This window comes from Silurus aristotelis, assembly GCF_946808225.1.
Source record: "Silurus aristotelis genome assembly, chromosome: 26".
In the NCBI taxonomy this organism is placed as follows: Eukaryota; Metazoa; Chordata; class Actinopteri; order Siluriformes; family Siluridae; genus Silurus; species Silurus aristotelis.
Genome location: NC_139599.1, coordinates 16,346,743 through 16,369,242, shown reverse-complemented (window position 1 = coordinate 16,369,242; position 22,500 = coordinate 16,346,743). Strand labels below are relative to the sequence as shown.

The 22,500-nt window shown below is 39.8% G+C and overlaps 2 protein-coding genes across 3 annotated transcripts in view; one reads left to right on the top strand and one right to left on the bottom strand.

Annotated features, from left to right (window-relative positions):
* Positions 1-6,320, top strand: part of LOC310720349 (cardiotrophin-2) — an 8,337-nt gene extending 2,017 nt beyond the window's left edge. The window contains exons 2-5 of the mRNA XM_083530878.1: positions 121-264; positions 964-1,065; positions 1,457-1,672; positions 4,233-6,320. Coding sequence (XP_083387004.1) covers positions 121-264; positions 964-1,065; positions 1,457-1,672; positions 4,233-4,523 — 753 coding nt within the window. The 3' untranslated portion in view covers positions 4,524-6,320. The remainder of the gene's footprint in view (positions 1-120; positions 265-963; positions 1,066-1,456; positions 1,673-4,232) is intronic.
* A 1,448-nt stretch (positions 6,321-7,768) lies between these two features.
* Positions 7,769-22,500, bottom strand: part of myo1ca (myosin Ic, paralog a) — a 28,170-nt gene continuing 13,438 nt past the window's right edge. For both annotated transcript variants that reach the window (XM_083530797.1, XM_083530796.1), the window contains exons 4-32: positions 22,134-22,332; positions 21,926-22,006; positions 21,220-21,402; positions 21,024-21,122; positions 20,817-20,930; positions 20,003-20,074; positions 19,796-19,915; positions 19,436-19,518; positions 19,240-19,345; positions 19,068-19,148; positions 18,897-18,988; positions 18,714-18,808; positions 18,168-18,214; positions 17,955-18,035; positions 17,647-17,752; positions 17,395-17,512; positions 17,044-17,157; positions 16,376-16,452; positions 16,087-16,155; positions 15,806-15,890; positions 14,723-14,882; positions 13,263-13,346; positions 13,053-13,146; positions 12,847-12,905; positions 11,511-11,646; positions 11,021-11,091; positions 10,485-10,582; positions 10,272-10,371; positions 7,769-8,973 (exon numbers count right to left, since the gene is read on the bottom strand). In XM_083530797.1, coding sequence (XP_083386923.1) covers positions 8,944-8,973; positions 10,272-10,371; positions 10,485-10,582; positions 11,021-11,091; positions 11,511-11,646; positions 12,847-12,905; positions 13,053-13,146; positions 13,263-13,346; positions 14,723-14,882; positions 15,806-15,890; positions 16,087-16,155; positions 16,376-16,452; positions 17,044-17,157; positions 17,395-17,512; positions 17,647-17,752; positions 17,955-18,035; positions 18,168-18,214; positions 18,714-18,808; positions 18,897-18,988; positions 19,068-19,148; positions 19,240-19,345; positions 19,436-19,518; positions 19,796-19,915; positions 20,003-20,074; positions 20,817-20,930; positions 21,024-21,122; positions 21,220-21,402; positions 21,926-22,006; positions 22,134-22,332 — 2,854 coding nt within the window. In that variant the 3' untranslated portion in view covers positions 7,769-8,943. The remainder of the gene's footprint in view (positions 8,974-10,271; positions 10,372-10,484; positions 10,583-11,020; positions 11,092-11,510; positions 11,647-12,846; positions 12,906-13,052; positions 13,147-13,262; positions 13,347-14,722; positions 14,883-15,805; positions 15,891-16,086; positions 16,156-16,375; positions 16,453-17,043; positions 17,158-17,394; positions 17,513-17,646; positions 17,753-17,954; positions 18,036-18,167; positions 18,215-18,713; positions 18,809-18,896; positions 18,989-19,067; positions 19,149-19,239; positions 19,346-19,435; positions 19,519-19,795; positions 19,916-20,002; positions 20,075-20,816; positions 20,931-21,023; positions 21,123-21,219; positions 21,403-21,925; positions 22,007-22,133; positions 22,333-22,500) is intronic.

Genomic DNA, 22,500 nt, shown 5'->3' with positions numbered 1-22,500 from the left:
CTAATGAATGGGCTTCATAATTCACTCCTTCACTTATATTTTTGAAGTATTTTCTGAATATTCTTGAAGACTGTTCTTTGTTCTTGTTCTTCATGATGATGTAATGTTGTAATTATTCAGATGGCGTGGTGCAGAACAGCTCTGTGGATTTGGATTTTATCAGTAGTGTCTGAGGGATGCTGGTCTTTTTCGTATAGTTTCTCCAACTCCCTCAGCCTGACACGTGCCATCCACTCACGTGTCCAGCAGCTTCTTCTCCGATACGTAAGTGAACACAAGTAGACTCTTCCATGATAATCTCTGTGTGACTGTTACACTGGAGGAAGTTTTACTGTATGTTTTAAAACACTGCCTACTGCAGCGTTGATCTGTTTCTACAGTGGTGTAGACGGATGACGCGTGTCCTCACGTATTATTTTGTCTTTTACATCAACACAAAGACAAAAAGAATTGGGACATCTGACTTTTCCAGCCTCACTTGTTTCTTCCCCAAACTCGGAGGCACATAATTGTATCTTTGGAAGCGGAGGCATGACATTTTTTTCCTTCACTTGAACTTGGAGACCCAAACCTGTTCCAGCATGAGGATGCTACTGTGCATAAAGCTCCAGCTCCATGAACGTCTACTTCACATGGTTTTGGAAGTGTGTGGAAGATCTCGTGGACGTTTCTAGTAGAACATCTTCCCAGAAGAGTGGATCTTATTATAAGAGCAAATAGGAATTTAAAGTGGAATGAGATGTTCAGCATTAGTGTTTAAGGCACTGGAGGATCTGAAGGGTGTGTGTTGTTTAGTACAGATTGTGAGTAGTGTATTACAACACTTGAGTTTGGTCTACGGGGTGTTTGGGACTTTCAAAAAGCAAAATGTTATCTAGTGATGTAAGATATTGATTGGTACAGAAGGATGATTACCACAGACTGTTAATGAAAGTTTACCATATTTTTGGGGTTTTTTTGCAGAAAGAAGAACAGTTTGGTGATACACACTTTGATGACAAGAAGACTGTATTAAGCACATTACCATCAGTCGCAATAAGCTACAGGACATGGCTGCAAATGGAGGTGTGTGTGTGTGTGTGTGTGTGTGTGTGTGTGTGTGTGTGTGTGTGTGTTATATGCATGTTAAATATATGTATTATAAACTGTATGTCAGAGTGTGTTTAAGTCTATATAATAGTGTATGAATATTGTGTGTGTGTGTGTGTGTGTGTGTGTGTGTGTGTGTGTTTGTGTGTGTGTGTGTACACTAAATTGCATATGTATTATCATGTATGTGAATGTGTGTAAGTTTGCACATGAAATTGTGTGTGATTTATGTGTGTGTTGTGTGTGTAAACACTAAACTGTGTGTGTATATGTGTATCAAAACTTACTATGGCACAAGGCTAACATTGTGTGTGTGTGTGTGTGTGTGTGTGTGTGTGTGTGTGTGTGTGTGTGTGTGTGTGTGTAGGACACCGAGCGCCTGTACCGAGCTTCTCATGACCTCCAAACGTTCTGGACTCATCTGGAGAGCCAGCGTCAGAAGCTGCAGGGGAGCAGCATTGGAGACAAAGTGAATCAGATGAAGAAGAGAAGCAGACGAGGAAGACCATACCGATCCTTGTCGCAAAGCATTCTGGGAGTCCAGCTGGACCTCCGGGACCTCATGAGACAAGTCAACGCTCAGGTGAGTGCACGGTCAAGGCCTGACATGTGATCAAGAGTCAAGAGAAGCACTTACACATGATTCTTTTCCTTCACACACACACACACACACACACACACACACACACACACACACACACACACACACACAGTAAAGGTTTTCCCCCACTCTTGGCCTGTATGGTTGCTGAGAAGAAACTGACGAGTAATCATCACACAGCATGGCTTGCCTCTGTACTATACAGGGGAGATGAGTGAGCAAAACTCCTTGGGAACTTCTAGGGCTCTTACTATCAAGTTTCAAGAGACTTTCACATTTTCTCAAAGAAACCAGGTGAAGCAAGTTTTATGTCCATGACCATGTGACATCACCTTGTATTTTCTCAGTTACATGCCTGATGTATACAGTCTGATGTGTTCAGTCTGATGTGTTCAGTCTGATGTATACAGTCTAATGTGTTCAGTCTGATGTATACAGTCTGATGTATACAGTCTGATGTGTTCAGTCTGATGTGTTCAGTCTGATGTATACAGTCTAATGTGTTCAGTCTGATGTGTTCAGTCTGATGTGTTCAGTCTGATGTGTACAGTCTGATGTATACAGTCTGATGTGTACAGTCTGATGTGTTCAGCCTGATGTGTTTAGTCTGATGTATACAGTCTGATGTATACAGCCTGATGTGTACAGTCTGATGTGTACAGTCTGATGTGTACAGTCTGATGTATACAGTCTGATGTATACAGTCTGATGTGTTCAGTCTGATGTGTACAGCCTGATGTGTTTAGTCTGATGTGTTCAGTCTGATGTATACAGTCTGATGTGTTCAGTCTGATGTGTACAGCCTGATGTGTTTAGTCTGATGTGTTCAGTCTGATGTATACAGTCTAATGTGTTCAGTCTGATGTGTACAGTCTGATGTGTTTAGTCTGATGTGTTCAGTCTGATGTGTTTAGTCTGATGTGTTCAGTCTGATGTGTACAGCCTGATGTGTTTAGTCTCATGTGTACAGTCTGATGTGTACAGTCTAATGTGTTCAGTCTGATGTATACAGTCTGATGTGTACAGTCTAATGTGTTTAGTCTAATGTGTTCAGTCTGATGTGTTCAGTCTTATGTATACAGTCTAATGTGTTCAGTCTGATGTATACACTCTGATGTATACAGTCTAATGTGTTCAGTCTGATGTGTTCAGTCTGATGTATACAGTCTAATGTGTTCAGTCTGATGTGTATAGTCTGATGCGTTCAGTCTGATGTGTTCAGTCTGATGTATACAGTCTAATGTGTTCAGTCTGATGTGTTCAGTCTGATGTATACAGTCTAATGTGTTCAGTCTGATGTGTTCAGTCTGATGTATACAGTCTGATGTGTTCAGTCTGATGTGTACAGTCTGATGTGTTCAGTCTGATGTGTTCAGTCTGATGTATACAGTCTAATGTGTTCAGTCTGATGTGTTCAGTCTGATGTATACAGTCTAATGTGTTCAGTCTGATGTGTACAGTCTGATGTGTTCAGTCTGATGTGTTCAGTCTGATGTATACAGTCTAATGTGTTCAGTCTGATGTGTTCAGTCTGATGTATACAGTCTAATGTGTTCAGTCTGATGTATACAGTCTAATGTGTTCAGTCTGATGTGTACAGTCTGATGTGTTCAGTCTGATGTGTTCAGTCTGATGTATACAGTCTAATGTGTTCAGTCTGATGTGTTCAGTCTGATGTATACAGTCTAATGTGTTCAGTCTGATGTGTTCAGTCTGATGTATACAGTCTAATGTGTTCAGTCTGATGTGTTCAGTCTGATGTATACAGTCTAATGTGTTCAGTCGGATGTGTACAGTCTGATGTGTTCAGTCTGATGTGTTCAGTCTGATGTATACAGTCTAATGTGTTCAGTCTGATGTGTTCAGTCTGATGTATACAGTCTAATGTGTTCAGTCTGATGTGTTCAGTCTGATGTATACAGTCTAATGTGTTCAGTCTGATGTGTTCAGCCCGCTCTTGCGGCATTAGTTGCAGATAATCAGATTTGTCTGAGTCTGAGCAACACGGCGCAAAAAAACAGAAGCTGTTTGCAGGTCGTTATTGCAGTGTCATGTTTTTTTACAGTGAAGTAAAACCTGACACATGGTTATTTATATCAAAATCACTTGCAGCCATTAGTCATTATCATGCAGTGCATTATTGTTGGTTCACTAGTACTTAGAGTTGTCTTTGGCTGACCGGAAAGATTGTTGTGAAATATTTGGCTGGGAAAAACTGCTGGTGGTTTCTGAAAAAAAAAAAAAAAAAAAAAAAAAAAAACCTTGCATATCAAAAGTATATGCCTTTAAATATACTTAAGAATCCAAAACTCTGTGATTATTCCTCTCGAAATGTTCTGCTTGCTGTTGAACGGACGCTGAACTGTATGTTGGTGATTAGAAGATACACTGATTAGTGGATTGCTGTTAAGTTTTTATATTCATTAATAAAAAATTCCCATTCATACGTCTGGAAAAGTCAAATGTCCAAACACTTTTGCTTATACAGTGAATATTCTGAAGCCCCATCGAATAATCACGTCTTTTTTCTCTTTCTACACAGCTACTTATACTAAGGATGTCAAAGAACAAGGAATACTACACACACACACCTCCTCCAACCTCTCCAGCATCTACTCGCTCTGCTCTGGACATGATCCTGTCCTCCTCACTCAGCACCACCAACATCCCTGGAGACACACCTGGAAGGAATGAGCTGTCCCTGAGGAACATTCCCAGATCCTCCACATCTCAGTGGGAGTCTGTTCTCAAGGGTTACGTGATCCTGCGTGACCTGGAAAGATACCTGAGCAGGCTGGTACGGGATTATACGCTGCTCCGAGCGAAATCCTGACATGGAAACATCAAAAAAATGTTTTAATTGAAAAAAAAAAAAAAGTAAAAAAAAAACAAAAAAACGAGGGTTTAACCGTGCACATATGGGCACATTCCAATGCAGCTAAAAGTATTTATTTATTTTACCAACAGTATTTATTTTTATTCGTTTTACAAACTTGCCAGAGTACTCTTTTATAATGTATGGATTTAAAAGCTTTTAAAAATTGTAACTTTTTAAAATTATAATTGGTAAAAATTGTATTATTTAAAAAAAAAACACAAAACTGCTACAGAACAGTGTTTCACTTATATTTCCTTTATTTCCAGGCCCCTGTTTACATTTTTCTGGGCCGGAAATAAACTCCTCCCACTCTTGAAAGAAAGAAAGAAAGAAAGAAAGAAAGAAAGAAAGAAAGAAAGAAAGAAAGAAAGAAAGAAAGAAAGAAAGAAAGAAAGAAAGAAAGAAAGAAAGAAAGAAAGAAAGAAAGAAAGAAAGAAAGAAAAGGAGAATTAGCTTATGTACAGCGTATCACAAAGTGATCCTGAAAAGAATAAGCAGTTGTACTGCGTTTTTACTGATTCATTTTTGAACTGAGTGGCAGCTGCATAAAACAATTTAATAGATCTAATAGATCTGATCTACTAAATGTATGGGTCTAATCTAATTGGCCTCACTGCAAACAAGGGTTTTAATTTTAAAATAGTCGAGTGTTTTAAATCAAACGTTTCATGATACCTCACAGCCTGCTGAAGCAGCATTTGGATGAATTGAATATTTTGAAATCATATTATTACTAAGCGTGGGAGGGGATTTCGGGTTTGAATCCCCCTAAAATGTCTTCAGATTATTGCCAAATGCTTATTTCTGGCTGAGCATCGTAAAACACACATACACTATATGTGTATAAGTTTGTGAAAAACCTGATCATCAGTTTGGTTTGGGCTTCTTTTTGAACATCCCATTCCACATTGAGTCTCCATTAATTCCTGTTATGATGATCTCCACTCTTCTATAAGATGTCCTAATGTAGGTGAACGTGTTCATCTTTCAATCCTCATTTCAATTTGGAGCGCTACAAAACAACAACAGAATAAAAACCACCACCAGCACCGTGTGCACTTCCACTTAAACTGAATCATTGTGCCACCATTAACTCCCCTTTCTTATGTTTTATTTTCAGTATCTCCATTTATGGATTTGTTTGCACTAGTTGGTTTGATGAAGGACTTGAAAAATGATTATTGATTTTTTTTGTTTTTCTGATGCTACTGATTGATATTTATTTAATATCTACTGTGAATCAAGAAAGGAGCCAAGTGTATTGTCCAATAATGCAAAGAATCCCAAAAGAAACTGACTGTGATGAAAGTTTACAGCCGGCTGTGTTTGAGATCTGACTGTCTGATCTTCATCTCGCCTCCTTGTGTGTTCTCACCATTTCCAAATTACAGTATTGCTTTAGAATGTGACAGAAGGTAACCACTATGGTATTTCCCGAACAAACCTACACTTCCTCCTATTTGTCATAAACCAGCTATTCGCCAGACATCTGTCCACCCACCACCTCTGCCTCCGTACTTTCCGCTCTCGTGCTCTTATTTATTTTATTAATATTTATTTATTTATTTATGACATACATTTGATGTTTTTTTGTTTTTTTTTCTCATTGATTCCAAGTACACTGCCATTTCAGTTTTAGAGTAAGAGACAATGTTATATATGTTTGTGACAATGTTGGTTTTTAGATAATCGAAACCACACAACTGGTGTACTCTGTTACATGAATAAATTATTATGAGCATTTAAAAAAAATGTGTGAGTCTGTAAATACACGTGATCTGTGGACAAAAGTGTATATTTATATAAACCTGACTATAAGATTGTTTAGTGTTTGTGGAACATACCATACCATTGAGGGTATAAGTAAAGTCAGGTACTGATGTAGTTGAGGGTCTAATTAGGTTTTTGCAGGGGATCAGCCACATCTTCATGGAGGAGCTTTGTGCAGGGGGCAGTGTCATGCTGGAACAACGTCCTGTGCAATTGTGTTTACAACCACATATGGCTGGAAAAGTCGGGTGTCCCAATACTTTACTTTATATACATTATATATATATATATATATATATATATATATATATATATATATATATATATATATATATACAGTACAGACCAAAAGTTTGGACACACCTTCTCATTCAAAGAGTTTTCTTTATTTTCATGACTATGAAAATTGTAGATTCACACTGAAGGCATCAAAACTATGAATGAACACATGTGGAATTATATATGGAATTATATACATAACAAAAAAGTGTGAAACAACTGAAAAATGTCATATTGTAGGTTCTTCAAAATAGCCACCTTTTGCTTTGATCACTGCTTTGCACACTCTTGGCATTCTCTTGATGAGCTTCAAGAGGTAGTCACCTGAAATGGTCTTCCAACAGTCTTGAAGGAGTTCCCCGAGAGATGCTTGGCACTTGTTGGCCCTTTTGCCTTCACTCTGCGGTCCAGCTCACCCCTAAACCATCTCGATTGGTTTCAGGTCCGGTGACTGTGGAGGCCAGGTCATCTGGCGCAGCACCCCATCACTCTCCTTCTTGGTCAAATAGCCCTTGATGCCTTCAGTGTGAATCTACAATTTTCATAGTCATGAAAATAAAGAAAACTCTTTGAATGAGAAGGTGTGTCCAAACTTTTGGTCTGTACTGTACATTAATCATGATTAAGCTTGTGTGTGTGTGTGTGTGTGTGTGTGTGTGTGTGTGTGTGTGTGTGTGTGTGTGTGTGTGTGTAAAAGCGGTTCAGCTGGCGTTCTCCTCCAAGAGTTCCCCGAGATGCAGTGAAAAGAGACAAACTATGTATCGGGTGATTTCGAAGAATTATTGTAAATAGAAACTGTTGCGAGTTCGTAATCAGAAGCGGCGACTTCAAGCTCGTTCGTTTTCTTACTTGAAAAAAAAAAAATGACCAATCAGCACTCGTTTGGAAAACACTCGCTGTTTGGAAGGTTTTCTGAAATCCTGTGGACTTGTGGGATTTCAATCCTGAGGAAATGAAAGAGGAACCTAACAGGCCTCAGAGGCTCTCTAGCAAGGAAACAGAAGAATGTTAAGTGTTATGCTTTTGAGAAATGCAACGTAAAACTCTTGCTCCAGAACGGGTTTCACAACAAGAACTTTGATGAGTACAATTATGGCTTTTTTTTTTTTTTTTTATTTGGAGATTATGCAAGAATTATTACAAATTGGTGGTTTTGATGCCTTTACTTGTAACATAAGTTTATTCTTGTTGCTTCCTAATTTAATATACATTCTGTAGACAAAAGTTTGTGGACACCTGACCATTCCATATTAAGTCCACATAAAGCATTCTTACATTCTTCTGGGAAGATGTTCCACTAGGTTTTTGTGGAGATTTGTGCTCAGGAGGCCTGAGGTGCAGTCAGTATTCACATTTATCCCAAAAGTGTTCAGGTGAAGAAGCTCTTCCACTCCAACACATATAGTATATCTTCATGAACCAGGTTTGCTGGAACAGGTTTCGGGTTCGAGTGAAGGGAAAAGTTCATGCTAACGCACCCAAAGACATTCTATACAACTGTGTGCCTCCAAAGGTTTGGGGAATGCACTCATAAGGCTGAAAAAAATCAGGTGTCCCAATACTTTTGTCCACAGAGTGTATATTGTAAAGTTTCTCTCAGTCAGATCTTTCCTCTGGTGTCTTTTTTGCTCTGCAGCTGAGGTAAATATGTGGTATTACTTGTATTAAGACTGTACATTTGCAATGTACATGTTTTGTGTTTCCAACAGCTGGATTTGTGTCACCTTTCGATCCATTCGTCATCTTTTGTAACTGACTGCTGACACTGGGATATGAGTTCGTGAACTTCCTGAATCCTACACGTGACACAGACGCTGCCTCTAACTGTATGCTACGTTTAAGACCAGCACTGCGATCACGTTTCAGGCGAAACTGAAAGGAAATGAAAAACGTAAATGTTTTTTTTTTTTTTTACTGAATGAAACTAAAATGTAACAGCACATGTCCCCTGACTAAGTAAAGCGAAACCCTGTGTCATAGACTGTCATGACAACTTTGCAAAGTGTGCAAAAGTCATAAAGAAACCATGAGAAAAATTGTTTTTTAAATCAGAACAAACTAAAAACGATGTTCGTAAAAGTGGTGCAGGATTCGTTTCGTTACTGTGCTAAATGTTATTAGTGTGAAAAATCTAATCAAACGATATAAAAGTTAGTGGCGCTCATTTGAAACAAAAACACGAGCTTAGCGTTCACAGCACGACAGTTCGTTATAATAAAGTGTGGCGGTTGTGTGGCGGTTGGCATAAGCGGAGTATCTTCAGTGAGTGACTGGTCCATTGTGATGAACGCTTCTTCATATTAAGCTGTGATTGGTCCAAGCACAATCATACGCCGCTGTTAATTCGTGGGGCCGTCTAGGACAAAAAAAAAAAAAAAAGAAGAATCAACCGTTACAGTTTTTCACTTCTTCTTTTTTACTTTTTTCTTTATTTTACTTTGTATTTGAAAGATTTTATATACAACAACAAAAGAAATCACAAACACAAATCTTAGTACAAGTCTGGAGCTACAAGTGTAATGCAGGATTGGGGGATTCGAGAGGCTCGTTCCAGACTAGCGCAGGATACGGAGGATTAGACTCCTGTCTCAGCCCCAGACTCATATAAATATCTCCCTTGCACCACAATCAGTTCTTGAGAAGTGTCACACAGATGTGGTGGTGTGGTTTACAGCGCAATGGGACTTACTGCCTTCTATAAATATAAACTGAACGCCAGCACATGACTGAAACTTATATATTTTAGATGAATAAAATCCCTTTTTCTTTTTTTGAGCAGTTTGGTATCGCTAGTCATTTAGCAACACTGCAACTCCAGGCACCAAATAAGTCCAGCATTATGAGGGTGGTGTATGTTTTCATACTGTTATGGACCATGGTCAAAGGTTTGTGGACACTTGACATACATCGATTAGCCATAAAATTGAAACCTCTGTCAGGTGACGTGAATAGAATTGATTATCTCATTACAATGGCAACAATCACATGGGTGGGATTTATTATATACTCAGTACTCAATAAAGTGGGGTGTTTTGAAGGTCTGTGGTGGAAGGAACTGGTGACAGGGTCGAGGCTCACTAACACAGGTGGGAAGCTCACATTGCTGAAGAAGTTCATGCTGTTATCATTAGAAGGGGTTACGACTGTTTTGGCAGCAAAAGGGGACCAACACAATATTAGGCAGGTGGTCATAATGTTATACCTGATACTCAGCAGAAGACCAAGTTACACTCCTTCACAACTAATAAACTCACTAATGTCAGTGGCCTGATCTAGCAGGATAATTTTCCCATTACACTGCAAAAACTGTTCAGAAGTGTTGACTGGATTCCAAATTCAAGTCAAGTATCTGAAACAAAAGTCCACACACAAAAAAGGCTTCCTAATAGACTGGCCCATTCTACCACAGGAACATTAGTGAGGTCAGGTTCTGATGTGACATAATGAGGGCGACTGATCTGTCTATCTGTTCATTCGGGCATCTTTTATGTCCGTGTTTCATGCATGTTCTAAAACCCATTAAGTTCATTTCTATCAGATTGTGATGAAGAACGACTGAACAACAATAAAATAAAAGTGTGTGGTGTGGTGTGGTGTGGTGTGGTGTGGTGTGGTGTGGTGTGGTGTGGTGTGGTGTGGTGTGTCTCGTCTCACCACAGCCAGGTGGCCGTTCTTGGCCTTGACCACTCGTAGCTCTGCCCCAGAGGTGAAATCAATGACGCCCTCTTTCCCCCGAGATATTGCAAATCTAATACTGAGAAAGAATCGTAATATCAGAGTCAGGATCAGAAAACATCTTTTTTTTTAACCTCAATCTCAAGACACACACACACACACACACACACACACACACACACACACACACACCTGTCCTGACTGACGTTTACATTGTGTATCTTTTCGGACAGGATGACCAGTTTGGTGACAGCCTCGATCACATGGTCACTCTGCAGCACCAGGTCTCCCTAAAAGTGGAATCAGAATCATCTTTATTGCCAAGTGTTGCATGTACAAGGAGTTCTGTGTTGGTGCTTTAAAAATATAAACTATTTAAATAAAGATATATAAAAATGAGTCTTTATCTCATTAGGAAATAAGAAACAGCTATACAAGAGATATACTATATAAAGATAAAAATCTATAAAATTATATATAAAACGATATGAATACAATTATAGATCAATAAAATTAGCGTCAGCATCTTTTCTCATAATGTTTAGACAAAAAAACACTCCCATTTGTCAATCAGGCCTGACATCAATCATACAGATTTTTTTATTAGGAAATGAGATACATAAATACGTTATTGAGTCTTTAAGACAGAAGTTTTTATCTCATTTAGGATGAATTAATATCAGACTCGTGCGTTTCCCATGCAAATCAGAGGTGGTGATTTCTCTCACCTTATGTTTGCTGTCAGCAGTAGGAACATGCAGGACAAAAAAGCCGTCGCTGAGAGAACTGACTGAGATGCCTACAGAGAAAAAATTATCAGATAACATAAAAAAAAAAAAAAAAAAAAAAATGGCATCTTAAAATATGTTATTGAGTCTCACGAATCACAAGACTGACAAGTCATAATCATATGAGCCATACCGGAATAAACACTTGACATGGAGTCATGTTGCAAGAACCGTACATCGCTCACACAAACACCATGTGGAAATGTGTTGTGGATTCCCCGAACATGCCGTGTGCTCCCTCAGTGCTCTTCTGTTACTAGAAACTACTCTGACTCTCAGCCCCCTCGTTTCCCATTTACACGAAAATAAATCTATCATAACACACACTTTGATCATCAGCGATGAGATCATTAATATTAAATCCTTCCAGAAAAGTTTTAAGTGCTAGCTTTCGAGGTATGACTTAACCCTGAGATTTTTGGACTCGTACCCAGCAGTGAACCATAGTCAATGCGCTGCTTGATTTTGGACTCCTGAACAAGAACCGCAGAAGAGCCGGTCATGAGGAGCTGGCGTGGCCTGGCGCGGTACCCATGCCGATCATACTTGATGACCGGCACACCGTACTGTAACACATACAAAGAGAAAGAGAAAAAGAGAAATGTAGTATAGAAGGATTTTTAAAATCATTACAATTTATAAATAAATAAACATTAAATAAAAATACAATATCAATAAAATTTATTTATTTTCACCAACTTTCTCCCATTTATCTTCAATCAGGCATGACATATTTACTATACAGCTTTATATATATATATATACAGTATATATATTGCTATTTATATTGGCCATTGGTAACAATGAAATCCTAGCAGGTGTAAGTCTTCCCATTGGACAGAAGGTCTCCATATATAACATTCACCGTTTAGATTTATGGAAATTTTCTTCCAAAGTTTCTTATACAGAGAGAGATTTCCAGGAGTGTTTTGAAGTTTTTATTCAGAAATACAGTCCTGGGCATAAAGAACTGTATGGTCTCTTCTGATGTCCCTGTTGAACATCTAATTACAGATTTGTTTCTCCTTCGCTGCTACAATAAGCGTGCATAGGCTTTAGATTTTAGTGTGGATTTGTGAAGAGTTCATCCAACACACAAGAGTTCTTCTACTCCAATCATATCTCCATGGAGCTGGTGTTGTGCCCAGGAGCAACAGTGTGAGGACGCTCCACATATGGGTGTGATGTCCAGGAAAGGTGGTAGCTTAGATTTTAAGGCATTGGATTTTGGATCCGAGTTCAAATTGCTTCCACCCCAAGCTGCCACTCGTAGGCGTTCAATAAATTGGTCACAGAATTTCCATTTGGTCCGACCGTGTAAAGCTGAGAAAGCAGAAATGTAGATTTCTAGCGTCTTCTGTAAAAAATCGAGTCAAAAACTGAAAGAACGACGACTAAAATGTAAAAAGAAATTGATCAAATGTAGCGGGTGCCATATTTCGTTAAACACTGCTGATACCTGTATAAACCTTATATACCTGCATGAAAGGTTTAAGCTTGATGTCAACAATTGTATTCAAATTTTGGAGAGGTGTGGCTTTGGCAGTGGGAGGGTCCCAGGATAAATGCACATGTCAATCAGAAGCACGTCTGCTTTCATATCCACTCAGACGCTAATGTAAGTACGAATGTAATGTATATAAGAAAAAACATAAATGATCAATCCAGTGCATTTGAGAATGCTCTAATATAAATATACACACACACACACACACACACACACACACACACACACACACACGCACACACATATATTTCACGAGTACCTTCACTTTGTTTTCACTTCCGAGAGTTTGTCTCACTTTGAGATTGATCTCTTCATTCTCTGGACAGAAAGAACAAAAAAGTGTTGCTGTTATTTTTTTGTACTTTCTCATAATTAAAGCATGTGTATATTATGAGTTTGTGTGCTTTATGTGTGTGTGTGTGTGTGTGTGTGTGTGTGTGTGTGTGTGTGTGTGGTGTGTGTTACCCAGCCTGGTGCCCACAAAAAGCCTAGGGACACTTCGAGGGTAGTTGTCCTTCTGACCTCTGAAAATACCACTGGCTACAACCTTCTGCTCCAACTGTGAACAGAAGAGAAATGAAAAGGTGTATTTCTGCCCATTGCGGTCATACGTATTGTACTCGGTTCCTCGTTGGGTGTCCTCGTTGCATGTTTTGCGTGTGCCCGTGCTTTCACCTGGTTCTTCCACTCGGGTTGGATTTTCCGGCAGTAGTCGTTTACCATGTTTCGGATGCACAGACGGTGGATGTACACCGAGGCCTGGGGAGGAAGTAGCAAAAGTACATCGATTTATTTGTTAGAAATGCGCGCAAAGTATTAACTGCGAAATGGGCGTTTTAAAAGAAACAGTGCAATTTTAACCAAACAAAAACCAAGGGGAAGAAAAAAAGAACATTAGCTTCCCTAATGTAAACTACAGCAAAGAAATCTTCCAAACAAATCGTAGAAATTTTTATTACGCTATATGTAGATAAAGAAATATATATATATATATATATATATATATATATATATATATATATATATATATATATATATATATATATATATATATATATATGAGACAAACTCTACAGCCCAAATTTGTGGACACCTAAGCATAAGATTTGTTTGCAGTTCTTGAACATTCCTTTCCTGTTATAATAACCTCCACTCGGAAGATGTTCCACTAGATTTTGAAGTGCGCTTGTGGAGATTTCAGTGTTCACGTTTATCCCAAAGGTCATAAATAGGGTTTAGATCTTCCACACACTTCCAACCCATGTAAAGCATATCTTCATGGAGCTAGCTTTGTGCACAGGTGCTGGAACAAGGTTGTGTTTTCTCATTCAATTAGAGGCAGAATTTCATGCAGCCTAATAAAAAAAAAACTTCTATACAATTGTGTGGCTCCAAATTTGAGGTGACGGTTTGGGGAAGAACCACATACAACAGGAAAAGGCACGTGTCCAAATACTTTTGGCCATACTGTGTATTAAAAACAATCAACAAAAAACTCTGTGCATTATGATCAAACAAACTATTTTCAAAAGCAGACAATTTTTGAAGATAAAAAGGTTTTTACTGTTTACTGCTCTTTATGGAAGTCTTAAAGGACAGTATTTCTCTGTACAGCCGCAGGGAATCCCAGATTAATGCCTTGAAGCTCAGTTTATAAAGGCTTTGAGCTTTGATGACACAAATTGGAACAGATTAAAATTTTTTTTTTTTGCTATTTCTAATACAAAAACTCCAAAAGCTCGAGTTTGATCTTAAATAGCTTTAGTTAGTTGAATGGGGAAAATCCAGCCATTAAATCTGCATAAATTATTTGTAAAACTGCTGCCCTTCCAGTACTGACAAACCGTAATCGTAAATTTCCCCTGAGCGTACAGACGCTGCACTCGTGTCGCATCTGATTGAATTTTTAATGAGGATTTTCTCATTGTGGAAAAAAAATGGTGCCACCTCAAACATCTGGCTGAAAATAATATTATAATTAATATTATAATTAATACACAAAGTCATAATTAGATCGGTGTAAAACCCTGGGAAAGATTTTTTACTGTGTGTGTGTGTGTGTGTGTGTGTGTGTGTGTGTGTGTGTGTGTGTGTGTGTGTGTGTGTGTGTGTGTGTGTGTGTGTGTGTAAGAGACCTCTTCAAGTGATGGTGGTGGTACCGGCCAAGTCCTTTTCAGGACACTCTTTGGGAGGTTCCGCTTGATAGTCATCAAATACGAGAAGCGCACGTGGTCCAGGAAGTACTCGTTGTCAGGACAACGGGGCTCATGCCTCAGAATAAAGCCTTTAATCAACCTGAGAAAGAGGGAGAGAAAGAGAGGCGAGAGAGAGAGAGAGAGAGAGAGCGAGAGAGCGAGAGAGAGAGAGAGAGAGAGAGAGAGAGAGAGAGAGAGAGAGAGAGAGAGAGAGAGAGAGATTTTATTCCCATGAATACCTATTCAATTCTTCCCAAAAGTCTCTTCATTTCATGGCGTTCCTCTCGGTTGTGCTGCTTTTAATAGAGTATATTTATGTTAAGAGTTTCTATCCAATCAGATTGCACACTAGTCGGAGCTCGCAAACTGCATCTGTAGCGAACTGCACGAGCTCAAATATATTTGTGTGCATTTAATAGCTGTTATTTTTTATTCCAGAACGACTGACAGAGAAGAAAAAAAATTACTTGGTCCTAGAAAACCATTTACAAGATGGACTTTTCGAGAGAAAAAAACAGTTACTCATTGTCATAAATCATTCATACGTTTGCGTTTCCTTTGCACAATAACACACAATTTTCCCTATATTTCGCATCCCCAGGAAACCCCTAACCCCCGGGGATTCCGTGGTCAGAAATACTGCTATTTGATGAAGTTAATATCGATGCTTCTGCTAGAGATGAAGTATGTGGAGGTGCAGCTGCGGCTACAGTGAAAGGAGACGTGTTGAATTCTCTATAATACTGATGTTTTTTTAGCCGTGGCATCATAACGGCAAGCCAATGCAAGCCAATGCAATTCATGACTTTTTTTCAACCCTGGAAATTAGCTCCTCGAATTAATGCTACTTTTCCCATGATACATTAATGACCATAATTTATCTGGAAGTTAAAAAATTTATGTTTAATATTCTGCTCTGATATGTTTCTTAGAGTCATTCCAATCAAAGCAAAATAGTCATTACACATACACATATACACACACACACACACATATCTCTCTCACACACACATACGCACTCACGTGCGGATGATGTTTACAGCATGTCTGCGACGTCTGGCTATCCGGCGTCCTTTCACACCTCTCCACCACGACTGGATTGTGATTGCTAAAAAAAAACATGTCCAGGTCATGTCCTACATCCACTTTTATCAAATAAAACCATGGTAAATACTCCACACCTCAGATGCTTCACAAGTCTAAATCTAAATAGACAGATCTAGCTATTATAATCAGCCGTAAAACCCATGTCTGTTTGTGATTGGCTGCCGTTTGCCTTTCCTGCTCCGTGATTGGACGCTTACTTGCGTGCCTGATGCGCTGATATTTGGCCCATTCCCTGTAGCCTCTCCAGCATTTCTGCAATACGATCGCTGCGGAGAGAAACAGATTTGTTTCTTTGTGGACTCTGGACTTTTTATTGCCACAGAAATAAAAATTATAACCCAAATTATTACAAATAAACTCTGTGCAATGATTTACTGCAATTAACATCAGACACCATCTGTTGCCATGGTTACCACCATCCATCATCGACGATATTCCTCTCTCTCTCTCTCTCTCTTTCTCTCTCTCTCTCACACACACACTTACCGATGGTTGGTTTCTTTAGTTCCAGAGCATCTTCTGTGCGGAAGAGTGTTTTGGGAAAACGAATAAAAATCTTTGACCTTAAAAAAAAAAAAAAGTTTATATTTATTTGTTTGTTTGTGTATTTATTTTAAGTCAATGCCTGTTTCTTTTTAACTGCTTATTTATTTATCCGTTTTTTTCTTCTTTTACAGTTTAAAATAATCACTCGCTTCTTCACTTTACTGTGAAACCAGTTCTATTGTGAGGTTATTGTAAAGTCTCTCTTTCCTCTCTTTGCTCTTCTCTTCTTTTCTCTTCTTTCTCTCCATTGTTGTTTCTCTCTTTCTCTCTTCGCTTCTTTATCTACTTTCTCTCTCTCTCTCTCTGTTCTATTCTCATTTCCTCTCTTCTCTCTATCCTCTCTCTGTCTCTCTTCTCTCTCTATCTCCTCTTTTTCTTCTCTTCATTCTTCTCTCGCTCTCTTGTCTCGCCCTTTCTCTTCTCTTGTTTGCTCTTATCTATACACTATTTCTCTTTTCTTCTCTTCTCTATCTCTTCTCTTTTATTCTCTTCTCTATTAAACCCCATATCTTCTCTGTTATACCAATCTATTCTCTTTTCTTCTCTATTCTTTTTCTCTCTTCTTTTCTTTTCTAATCCCCCGCTCTTGTTCTCTTTCAGACACACACCTTCCCAGTTTGTACTCCTCTGGTTTGTAGTCCAGGTGTTTCACTAGTGTAGAGACTCCGTCTGATAGATTTCCTTTCCAGTTAGGCCAAGTGTCAGGGCACAGTGGCTTATACCTTCACACACACACACACACACACACACACACACACACACACACACACACACACACACACACACATAGTCTGTTAGTTAATCTGTACACAAATACATAGTGACATAGTGTGTGTGTGTGTGTGTGTGTGTGTGTTTGGGTGTGTGTGTGTGTGTGTGTGTGTGTGTGTGTGTGTGTGTGTGTGTGTGTGTGTGTGTGTGTGTGTGTGTGTGTGTGTGTGTTTGTGTGTGTGTGTTACCTTTGTAAGAAAGCCTCAAAACTTCGCCTGTAAGCAAATCCAGCTCTTCTTACTCTCAGATTCTCCATTAAGCCCAGGTATTTCACCTGGTGTCTAACCAGCACCTCCTCAAACCTTCCTGCACACACACACACACACACACACACACACACACACACACACACACACACACACACACAAGAACTTAACATGAGCTTTTGTTAACTCTCATACCTGATACCTTTTTGTAAAAGACTACACACACTTCCAAACCTGGTTGTTTGGCGTCATTGGGTTTGATACAGCGGATGTATGACGGCTCCTTCGACATCAGAATCTCCATTAGCATCGCCAAACTCAGCTTAAACTGGGTAGCAGCCTGAGAACACAACAGCTTAATCAGTGTGTGTGTGTGTGTGTGTGTGTGTGTGTGTGTGTGTGTGTGTGTGTGTGTGTGTGTTAGCGTGTCTGTGTCTGTGTTTGTGTGCATGTGTGTGTGTGTTTGCGTGTCTGTGTTTGTGTGCATGTGTGTGTGTGTGTGTGTGTGTGTGTGTGTGTGTGTGTGTGTGTGTGTGTCTCACTGTCTCTGGTCTCCTCTGGTCTGTCAGTTCATCTGGATGAAAACACTGCCTTATAATTGTATTCCTGGACTGACACATCACCTATAAACACACACACACACACACACACACACACACACACACACACATACACACACGCACCGAATAAAAAACATACGCAAAAAATACTCTCACTCACAGATGTATCTGTGTTACACCCTGATGTGTTATTACCTCTTTTAGGTTCCTGTACAGAAGATCATTATTTTTGTCCAGGAAACCTGATAGAGAGACAGATAAATAAATCATCAAATACATGGATGGATGGATAAATGGATGGAGAGGTTGGAGAGAAATATATGAGGATGAATAAATAGGGAGGAGATGTTGATGGAAACATCATTAGCTGGGTAGATGCTCTGATTGATAGATAAATGGAGTCAATGGAGAGATGTATGGAATTATGTGGATATGTGGATGGATGGATGGATGGATGGATGAATAGGATGGATGGATGGATGGATGGATGGATGGATGGATGGATGGATGGATGGATGGATGGATGGATAAACCTGGATAAATTATGGATGCGTGAATTAATTAATGGGCAGAGAAATAAACAGATGGATGAATACATGTAGCTGGATAAACTGATGGACAGATAAACATTTGGATGAATGAATGGATGGACACATGAAATGGACAGATGGATAGATGGTTTGCTGACTGGTTGAACAAATAGATAAAGGAAGAATAAATGGATGGATTGCTTCACCTTACCATTCACATTGTAGTTGACCTCTCCAGCGTAGTGCAGCAGGCGAAACTCCTCCCGCCTTACGGCCTTGCGAATCTTCCCATTGGCCAGTTTATGGCTGAAAAACAAGTTTGAGACGGCAGTGTTTCAAAGACTTGAAAGATAAACACCATATTTAATTTTCAGATGTCAGCTTGGGGACTTACGTCACAAAATGGGCGTGGCTTCCCATTCTGTCTTCGAGCTTCTCCAGGAAGGTGATGTCAGTGGCATCTCCAGGCATTAGACACTCTTCATCCTGAGTCACATCATCCATGTTTCTTTAACTCTTAGACAGAATGAGATCAGGTATAAAAACAAGAAGCAAACAGACTCACCAGGATTGCGATGATGCCTTTGAATTTCTCCTCCACCAAGTCACAGATGATTTTGTTGTTGAAGTATTCCACCGACTCCCACTTTTCACAGGAGGAAAAAAAAAAATGTCAGTATTGATTGGATTTGTGGAATTGTATCAGTATTAGTGTTTACATACAAACAGGAACACACCCCGATGCCTTCAGCCTCGTACTCCTCCTGCTCGCTCTTAAGCGTGAGCTCGATGAAAAGCTGCTGCAGCTTCTCGTTACAGTAATTGATACAGAACTGTTCAAAGCTACAGAGACAAAATATCATTATAAATATATACGTTTATACAGTATATAGACGATGAATCACACCTTTAGGAATAAGAAAAGGGTCAGACCTGTTGTTCTGAAAGACTTCAAAGCCGTAGATGTCCAACAGACCGATAACAGAGGAGCATTTGCTGGTGTAGTAGACTTCATCCTGTAAGCAACACCACATTACAATGTCATATTTGTAACACAAGAGGGCGCAACATCCTGGATTATACAAATTATTCAATGATCTTGGTTCTTCTGGCAGCGTACTGTTGTGTTTTTGTCCAAATAATGCACACATACACTGATCTGAACAGGATTTCTGGTGTTACATGTCATTTACTAACTAATCGGGTTCAAGTAAATATTTCTTTAACTTCTTAAAAATCTTTTTTGTTAGATAATGAATCAAAAGCAAGAGACATCTTGCAAAACTGCCAGACCTGAAAAGCCAGTGACTGGTTGATCTTCTGGACAAGCCAAGTAAAGGTACGCCCATATATAGCTTTGGCCAGAGCATCTCGAGCTGAGAGAGCCTGCTCGAGGGTCAGTGGGCCGATCATCTGTAAGACACAGATAAAAAAAAACATCAAAATATGTCCTGTGTTAGGAAAAAAAAAACAAATGTGGTCCGATAGGAAACTGTTTACCTCCTCTCCTTTGGCAACAATCTTCTTATGCGTAAGAGCTTCACTCAGAGCAGATCCCTCCACACCCAGCAGCTGCAGAACAACACAACCTTCATGTTTTTACAACAAAGTCTGTATCTACTCTTTTTTCCCTTGTTTTATTAAATGGAACTGTTTCCACATTGTGTAATGGAGTCGATATCAGAAATGCAAAGAATGCTGCTTAAAGGCAGGGAAGACTGAAGAGGCCACTGGAGGCCGTTGTTGTATTCTGCTTACCGCAGGCTAATCTACAGCAGTCTTATACCTGGGACAGGCCATAACTCACCTGAGACAGGTGCTGGAACAGAATGGAAAATCTTACACCCAAACTCTTTAATCAGAATCAGAATACTTTATACTATATTAGAATCCTTTTTGAACATTCCATATTCAGTCCCTATTTGCTGTTATAAGAAACTCCTCTCTTCTGGGAAGATGTTCCACCAGATTTCTGTGGAGATTTGTGGAGGTTCATTCGTCCACAAAGGCTTTAGTAAAGTCAGCATGAAAATAATTCATCCCAAAGGTGTTCTATCGCGCTAAAGCAGGAGATCACCCACTCCAATCCACTAGCTTTGTTCACAGGGGCATTGTCATGATGGGAAAAGTTCATGCTAATTCTGCATCCAAATATGTCCTATACAATTGTGTCTCCAACTTTGTGGAAACAGTTTGGTGAAGAACCACTTATAGCTGGAAAAGTCAAATGTCCCAATACTTTTGTCCCATCTAGTGTCTATCTTACCTGAGTATTGGTTTTGGGTATTTGAGCTGAGACGGTTATTGTGCTCACCTCTGTGAGGTATGTGAGCCGTGTCTCCGTGGTGAAGTGTGTCTCCCCGTACTCATCTTCCCCAAACTGAGTGTTTCCCAAATGGAGAACACTGGCAACGACCTTCAGTAACTCCTGTAGAAAGAGACGAAAACAACAGGGAGTTGTTTGTGTGTGCACGCATGTGTGTGTGTGTGTGTGTCTGTAGTGTGCGTGCAGCTTGTTCACCTCGACTTCCTCTTCACTGAAGCCGATCACGGTAAGACCTTTACTTACGGCTTTCCAGCAGTTCTTATCATTGATGGAACTCACCCTTGGACAATTACCCTGACAGAGAGACATACAAAAACATATACATCCAAACTTATTCTGTATCTACCACACACTCACACTCACACACACACACACACACACACACACACACCTTAACCAGGTAGCGGTAGTGATGTGGGTTTGTCACGTCCAGCCCCAGCCCCATCAGTAGTGAGCTGTTCCCTGACTCCAGCAGCTGGTAAAAAATGTGGAAGTTCCTCTCGCCGTGGTTCTGATGCACCACCCGAGACTTCTCCAGAAGGTAGTTTAGGATATGGCCGCCGATCGGAGCAGCCTAACCCCAAGGGCGGGGGAGCAAGAAGGCAAATGAGGTTAACAAAGTTCATGGATGAAGCACAAGTTTGGTCCGGGCGTCATTGTGACTGAAGTTCTAATCGGCTGGATTTCCTGTTTACTTCCTGTTTTTTTTTTTATGTAAAACGCACACACACGGTCTACAAAGATAATCTTAGCCAAGTCCTGCCATATTTTCCTTTTGGGTCGAATCTGTGTTTCGACTCTTTCAAGACTCTTCATGTTTTAGTCTTTGGGTCGAAGTCTTGGTTGGATGATGCCGTTTGTCCGCTGCCTGCATGATCATCGTGTTTGAATTTGGTCTTCTACCAAATCTGGTTTCTTACATGTCTTTCTGACTGTGCTATATCAAAGCCACACCAAAAAACTACTTAATTTTTCACAATTTTAACTAAATTTCTGCGAAGAGGTCACTTCTGCTTTGCAAGTCGGAATCGTGAGAAATAAAGTCAAAAGGCTTCCATAGTGCAAAACTACTGAAACCGACAACATCAAGAACAAACCTTGTAGTCAAACTGCAAGTCCATGTACTTGCCAAAGCGGCTGGAGTTGTCGTTACGCAGGGTTTTGGCGTTTCCGAATGCCTGCCGGTGCAGAGAGAACAACAGTGAGGGGGAGTCAGTTTACATGGAATCGCGTGTGTGTGTGTGTGTGTGTGTGTGTGTGTGTGTGTGTGTGTGTGTGTGTGTGTGTGTGTGTATGTGTGTGTACCTCGAGCACAGGGATGGAGTGCAGCAGCCTCTCTCGGATGGACTGTGTGTTGTTGCGTGTGGGGCAGGTGGTGGTGTAGTACTGCAGGATTTTTTTAGACGCCTCGGTTTTTCCTGCCCCGCTCTCTCCTGAGATCAGGATACACTGATCCTTACGAGATGTCCTCAGGGCTCGGTACGAGTTATCCGCCAAGCCGAAACTGTCAGAACACACAAACCCAATTTTTTTTTTTTTTTTTACAGAAAATGGAATTTATATCTAGGGGTCATGGTGTAGCTTCAAATGCAGCAAATAAAAATCTCCACACAAATCTAGTGGAACATAATAATCTAGTGGAACATCTTCCTGGAAGAGTGGAGATCATTAA